This window comes from Lycium ferocissimum, chromosome 12 (assembly GCF_029784015.1).
Source record: "Lycium ferocissimum isolate CSIRO_LF1 chromosome 12, AGI_CSIRO_Lferr_CH_V1, whole genome shotgun sequence".
Lineage (NCBI taxonomy): Eukaryota > Viridiplantae > Streptophyta > Magnoliopsida > Solanales > Solanaceae > Lycium > Lycium ferocissimum.
This window is the reverse complement of record NC_081353.1, coordinates 33,160,536-33,167,823: the sequence shown is the minus strand read 5'-3', so window position 1 is coordinate 33,167,823 and position 7,288 is coordinate 33,160,536. Positions and strand designations below refer to the sequence as shown.

The 7,288-nt window shown below is 42.4% G+C and overlaps 1 protein-coding gene across 1 annotated transcript; it reads left to right on the top strand.

The window, feature by feature from the left end:
* Positions 1-6,161: 6,161 nt before the first annotated feature.
* Positions 6,162-7,062, top strand: LOC132039223 (uncharacterized). Its single transcript, XM_059429757.1, has 2 exons — positions 6,162-6,505; positions 6,624-7,062. Exons 1-2 carry the CDS (start codon positions 6,162-6,164, stop codon positions 7,060-7,062), a joined length of 783 nt encoding a protein of 260 aa, XP_059285740.1.
* The last annotated feature ends 226 nt before the right edge of the window (positions 7,063-7,288 follow it).

Genomic DNA, 7,288 nt, shown 5'->3' with positions numbered 1-7,288 from the left:
CGAGTGTGCCCCTCACGAGAGTGGATGATGCACACGTACTCGAGTACCGGTATAACCGCCGAAGACTTGGTCAAGTTGGTACCCCACATCATCTGAGAGCATAAAATATATTTCTGTAAAGAAGAACTGCCAATGGAAGGAAACTCCCACAACAGAGCTCTCAACATCACTGTGGAATGTTGTGGCAAGGCAATAGGAAGAGTGCTTGTGGACAATAGATCGGCCTCAACAGTTGCCCCATCACTACATTAACACAGCTTGGCTATGACGTGGGTAAAGCTGTTAGCGTGGGATGAATGTCAGGGGATTTGATGGGTCCCAAAGTGATTTCCTGGGAGAAGTAGAGATAGATCCAAGTTGGGCCTGCCTCTTTCACAGCAGAATTTCAAGTCATGGCGATCACGGCCAACTACAACATGCTCTTAGGAAGACCTTGGATACATTCTGCCGGTGCAGCACCATCAACTCTGCACCAAGCCATAAAATTTGGATGGCAGGGACAGGAAATTTTGGTCGCAGCTGAGAAGGATACCTAGAAATATCCTTACACCATCATACCGGTGATTGAAGGGAGTCCGTACAGATCGAATTTCCATGTGGTAGAATATGTTGGAGCTACCCATTCAGAAGGGAAGGCGGACAAGCCAATGGTAGCAGTCTACAGAATGATTGCCTTTACTATGTTGAGAAATGGATTTGAAACAGGAAGAGGCATGGGAAGAGAACTCAAAAGAATAACAGATCCTGTGTCAATCCCCAAAGAAAGCCACCACTTTGGTCTAGGGTACACTCCTAGCGAAGACGAGCTCATAAAATCTATCAGGAGAGAACATAGAACGAGAAATCTGTCTCAAGTAATTTCGGGTTTATGCCAGTCATTTCCCAGAAAGATACTGATGCCAAATAGAGAAAAAGCTGATGGGGGTCTCGAGTCGCTATTTCAAGAAGAGGATACTAGGCGATCATTGACGAAAGCCAAGAGATGCTCACCATATGCAGTCTGATGCCAGGAGTGCGCTTGAACAATTGGACATCTACTCCCTCTTGGCTCCTTGGTAGAGTGATAGGTTCTCCTTAAAATCTTTTGCTAAAAAGCGGCGACATCGGCTGAGACCCAAATAATCGCCTTTTCTAAATTACTTCGTGATGTTTAAAAATGGAAATGGTCCGACGTTGTTCCGAACCAGGACCACAGTTTGTAACCAATTACTCATGAATTCATGAAAAGCCTCAATCTACATAAAACTGCTATCCTGATGAAATAATAATAACAAAAGTTTCTAACTAACTACGCATAACAAATAATAATAAACCTAACTTTACTTTGCCTCACCTTTTTCAGTAATAACAATAATATAATGACCAAAAATGTCATAACATGTAGTGAAATGAACGAGCGGAATAACGAACAAGAGTACGAGGAGTACGAATAAAGAGACGGTGATGCCAGAGGGCTTGGTAGAAGAGTTGGAAGAATTGGAAGATAAGAAGAAGCCAAATATGGATGAAATCGAGGTAATCAATCTCGGTGACGAGGAAGATGTTAAAGAAATGCGAATTAGTGCTCATCTAGAGGCTCCACAGAAAGAAGAGTTCATAGCTCCATTGAAGGAATATGTGGATGTCTTCGCCTGGTTATACGCAGATATGCCGGGGTTAAGCACTGAAATAGTGGCCCACATATTACCCATCAAGGAGGGTTTTGCCCTAATCAAACAAAAGATGCGAACATTTAAGCGTATATGAGTATCAGAATAAAGGATGAAGTAGAGAAATAGATCAAGTCTGGAATAGTAGAGGTAACATCCTAACCTACCCGGGTGGCTAACATAGTGCCAGTACCCAAGAAGGATGGAAAGATTTGAATCTGTGTAGACTATCGAGATCTCTACAGGGCTAATCCAAAAGACAACTTTTCTCTCCCAAACATCCACATTCTAATAGACAACTGCTCCAAGCACAAGCTGCAATCATTCGTGGATTGTTTTGCCGGTACCATCAGATACTCATGAGTGAAGAAGATGCAGAAAAAACAGCTTTCATTACCCTTTGGGGAGTCTACCATTATAGGGTAATGCCGTTCGGCCTCAAGAACGCCAACGCTACATACATGAGAGCTATGACTACCCTATTCCATGATATGATGCATCGAGAGATTTAAGTCTATGTGGACGATGTCATCATAAAGTCAAAAGAAAGTTCAGAGCATACCACACACTTGCGCAAGCTTTTTGACAGACTTCGTAAGTTCAATCTAAAGCTAAACCCGGCAATGTGTGCGTTTGGAGTGCCAGCGGGTAAGTTACTAGGATTCATAGTCAACCGTAGGGGTAGCGAATTGGACCCTCCCAAGATCAAGGCAATCCAGGGCCTACCACCTCCCAAGACCAAGAAGAAAGTCATGACCTTCTTGGGAAGGTTGAACTATATTGGGTTGTTCATAGCCCAGTCAACTGTGATTGTCGAGCCAATCCTTAAATTGCTCAAGAAAGACTCTCCCACAAATTAGACGGAAGAATTCTAAGAGTCATTCGACAAAATCAAGAAGTACCTCTCTAATCCTCCAATCCTAGTGCCACCCAGGCACGAGAGCCTTTGTTACTGTACCTGTCAGTGTCAGAAAATGCTTTTGGGTGCATGCTCGCCCAGCATGATAAGGAAGGCAAAAGGGAACATGCTATCTACTATTTGAGCAAGAAGTTCACATCCTGCAAGGCCCGATACACACTCATAGAGATGACCTATTGTGCCCTGACTTGGATTGTCCAAAAGCTGAGGCACTACCTGTCGGTGTTCACTACTCACGTCATATCCAGAATGGATCCATCAAGATACATTTTGCGGCAACTGATGCCCACATGAAAATTGGCTAAATGGCAGATGCTACTAAGCGAATTCGATATCATATTCGTAGCCCAAAAAGCGATCAAAGGATAAGCCTTAGCCGACCTGCTGGAAGAAAGTCTAGTCGATGACGAACTAAGACCATTACTGACTTTCTTCCCAGACGAAGAAGTGATGGCTATGGAAGAAGAGATGGCAGAACCATACTCCGGTTGGAGACTATTTTTGACATAGTAGTCAATTATAAGGGATCAGGCATTGAGGCGGTGTTAATATCAGAAACAGGATAACACTATCCAATGGCCGCAAAGCTCAATTTCATATGTACCAACAACATGGTGGAATACGAAGCGTATATTCTCGGCCTCAGGATGGCATTGGACATGAACATACAAGAGTTGTTGGTAATCGGGGACTCTGATTTTGCTCATAAATCAAGTGAAAAGAAATTGGGCAACCAAGAATGATAAAATACTCCTATATGTGAATTTGGTGTAGAGATTGTATGGGAGATTCAAGAGTATCGACTTCACATACTCTTAGGGCTCAAAATGAGTTTACAGATGCATTGGCTATGACACCCTCTATGATCCAACACCCCGAGAGTACTCATATTGATCCACTGCAGATCACGATGAAAGAAGAACATGCTCACAGCACCCACGTCGAGGCCGAGCCAGATGGCAAATCGTGGTACACCAACATCAAGGCATAGCTGGAAAAAGGAGAATACATTCCAGAATGTTAAGTGATTTAGAAGAAAACCATCAGGAGGTTGGCCAATGGATTCTTCTTAAACAAAGAAGTGTTGTACAAAAGGACACCTGACCTTGGGTTACTCAGGTGCGTGGGCGCCAAAGAGGCTACGAAACTGCTCAAAGACGTGCAGGCAGGGGCATGCGGACCTCTCATGTATGGATTCATCCTCGCCAAGAAAATCTTGAGGACAAGATTCAACCGGATGACCATGGAACATGACTCCCGCAATTTTGTGCAAAAATGCCATTAATGACAGATACACGGAGACCTGATCAAGGTTCCTCCTACGGAGTTACATATAATAAGTTCACAGTGGTCATTCGTGGCATGGGGAATGGACGTCATAGGACCCATCGGGCCTCCAGCCTCCAATGGACATCGCTTTATTTTAGTCGCCATTGACTACATCACTAAATAGGTGGAGGCAACTTCGACAAGTCGGTGACTAAGAAAGTCATAGCTGACTTCGTCAAGTACAATCTGATATATCGCTTTGGTGTACTTGAATCCATCATCACAGATAATAGTGCCAATCTGAACAGCCATTTGATGAAGGACATCTGTGAATAATTCAAGATAACCCACAAAAACTATACCGCCTATCAACCATAGATGAATGGAGCCGTAGAGGCTGCTAATAAAAACATCAAGAGGATCTTGAGAAAGATGATCAATAATTACAAGAATCGGCATGAGCAGTTGCCTTATGCTTTGTTGGGGTAAAGGACAACCACCCGGACATCCACCGGGGCAACCCCATACCTCCTTGTCTACGGTACAGAAGCGGCCATACCCGCAGTGGTGAAAATTCCTTTACTCATGATCATCCAAGAGGCAGAGCTAAATGATGCAGAATGGGTCGAAAATCGCTATGAGTAACTGGCCATGATAGGTGAAAAGAGAATGGTGGTGGTATGCCATGGATAGTTGTACATACAAAGGATGTCTTGTGCTTTCCATAAACGGGTCAGGGCCCAACTTTTCTAAATTGGGCAACTCGTGCTCAAAAGAGTCTTCCCCCACCAGGAAGAATACAAAGAAACATTCGCGCCAAACTGACAAAGACTGTACATGGTTAGGAAAGTACTTTCATGGGGAGCCGTAGTCCTAGCCAAGATGGACGGACAAGAGTGGCCCAAATCTATCAGCATAGATGCACTTAAAAGATACTACGTTTGGGATTCTATTTTCTTCTAATTGCATCTTTCTCTTGTAATCGTACTTCTGTAATAGAATAGGAAAAAAAATCATCTATGTAATGAACTACGCAATGACCTGACTTTCCCACAATGTGATACGTAGGCAGTCCATAGCGAACCTAGTCACACTGTTAGTAAAAATCAAAACTCAGTTACTTTATCTTGAACTACGTTTGACCTGAATTCCTGTTGCGACAGGATACATAGGCGCTTTTCAGCTCGGTTGGCATAAAAGAAAAACCCAAGAAACCCGTAGGAGACCTCAGAGACATTAGAGCGAAGATACACACTGGGAAATCTGAAGGTGTTCCCACATAAGGGATATGCTCTTCTCCATCGATTCGAACTACATGTGACCTGATTCCCAGAGATCAGGGATATATAGGTGGGCTCAAGATCAGAGAGTCGGTCACATTCCAACAGCCGTTCAGAGAAACCCCGGTCACAACACTAGGAATCTCAGGATTTTCCTTCCAAATCACTTTAAAGGTCATAAGTCGAGTTGAACTACAAGTGGCAAGAATTCTCACGTAGCTCGAGATATGTAGGAAACCCAAAAACCAGGGTCCGGTCACACATGTGAAAATTCCATGAAAATGAAAGGTAGAATGAGTCGGGTCAGTCAAAAATTAGGGTTAGTCAAATTTCATTGCTCAAGGATGGACCCGCCATCCCCGAACACTGAAAGGACAATTGTTCACACCTAATTTTTGACCTCCCATAATTTATTTTAATTACTCAGAATCCTTGGATAATAGATAAAGTGAATCATGCATTTTAAAGGGTCAAAATGATTTTTATAAAGTTTGTTAGGTCAATACCCTGCTCTTTTAAATCAATAAAATAATTACAAGTTATTTAGGAATTAATTGATAAATCAATAAAATAATTACAAGTTATTTAGGAATTAATTGATGCATTTTATAACATTTATATTTGTTAGGATTAACCAAAGCAAAACAAATTTCGGATAATTATTTATCTAATTGTTTAAGTTGTTAAAGAGTAAAATTAACAAATGACTTATTCTCTTTAAATCCAAGGAGCTTGAGTAATTAAGAGAATTGATACTTATTTGCTAGGTTTAAATTTTCACTCTCTAAACTTTTCTCTCTCTAAGGCGCACGTTAGGTGTCACTAACCTACGACCTCATCAGAATGGCGAAAAGGTGAAGGCCGAAGAAGGATCAGAATGAAACGCAATAGAATATGTAGGCGCGGCCACATCACAATGTTACCCTTGAGGCCGCGAAGGCGAATAAGAGTACGGTTGTCGTAAGTAAGAGTAACAGTTTTGACGCAGAATGGCCACCACTCCCGACTGTTAGAAATGGACCGTCGACCCCGAGCAGTTCAGTAATGGAAGTAATTGCCACCCCATCGGTGACTGAGGACCCCACAAACCCTAGCTTGGCGGTTATACCAGAGGATTTGGGGGTTTTATCGCAAAAGGATGTTATACTGGCACCAATTAAGGAAATAGCAGAGAAGAGTAATAATAACACTAGAACGAAGGTGGATAACCCGATGGCAGCGATAGGTAGACGTATATGGGCTGCATTGATGGATCGGAATAAACTAGCAGCGAAAGGGATAAACCTTACCTACATCCCGCTTGTAATCCAAGAGGGGGAAGTTGTCGTGCAATTACAAGAGGAGGACCTGGAAGCGGAGAATGGAAAATGGAAACAAGCAGCTATAATGTATGTTGTCGGCAACACACCATCTATTGGCTCAGTTTAGAGATTCATAGCAACCCAGTGGAATTACGTGACAAAACCTAAGATATTTTACGCACAACGATGGGTACTTTGTTATTAGATTCAATAGTGTAGAGGATAGAGATGACGTGATATTCTCTGGGTCATATACTATGTTTAGTAGACCTATCATACTCAAGGCATGGAGTGCAGATTTTGATTTTAAGGAAGAGATACTAAGAACAATTCTACTTTGGGCTAAACTGCCCAATTTGCCTCTGAATATATGGAATATGCTATCACTCAATAGAATTGGAAGTGGATTAGGGAAACCCATTTGTGCGGATGATTGCACTACCAATGTTGGCAGGATTTTCTATGCTAGGATTCTGGTTGAGATAGATATTACAAGGGTACTTCCCTTAAGCATTAAGCTTAGTGACCCAAAAGGGAATAAGGTTGATCAAACGATGCTATATGACTGGAGACCAGTGTATTGTACCAAGTGTTGCCAGTTGGGACATAACTGTTATGCTTCAAAGCCACCAACACCGGAATAACAGAATCAAACTAAGAAGCAGGGCCTCCCAGAAATGGTATGGCAGTTCAAAAGGAATCTAGACGTAGCAACTGATGACAGGATTGATGCTCAAGGCCAATTTGTGGAATACTTGGTATCTGATGAACATATAGACAGTCCCAGAGAAACTGCAATTACAATGGTGGATAAGGGGGAAAGTACTAGCCAAGATGCAATCATTACGGCTAGAGGTGGTATGCTCAGTG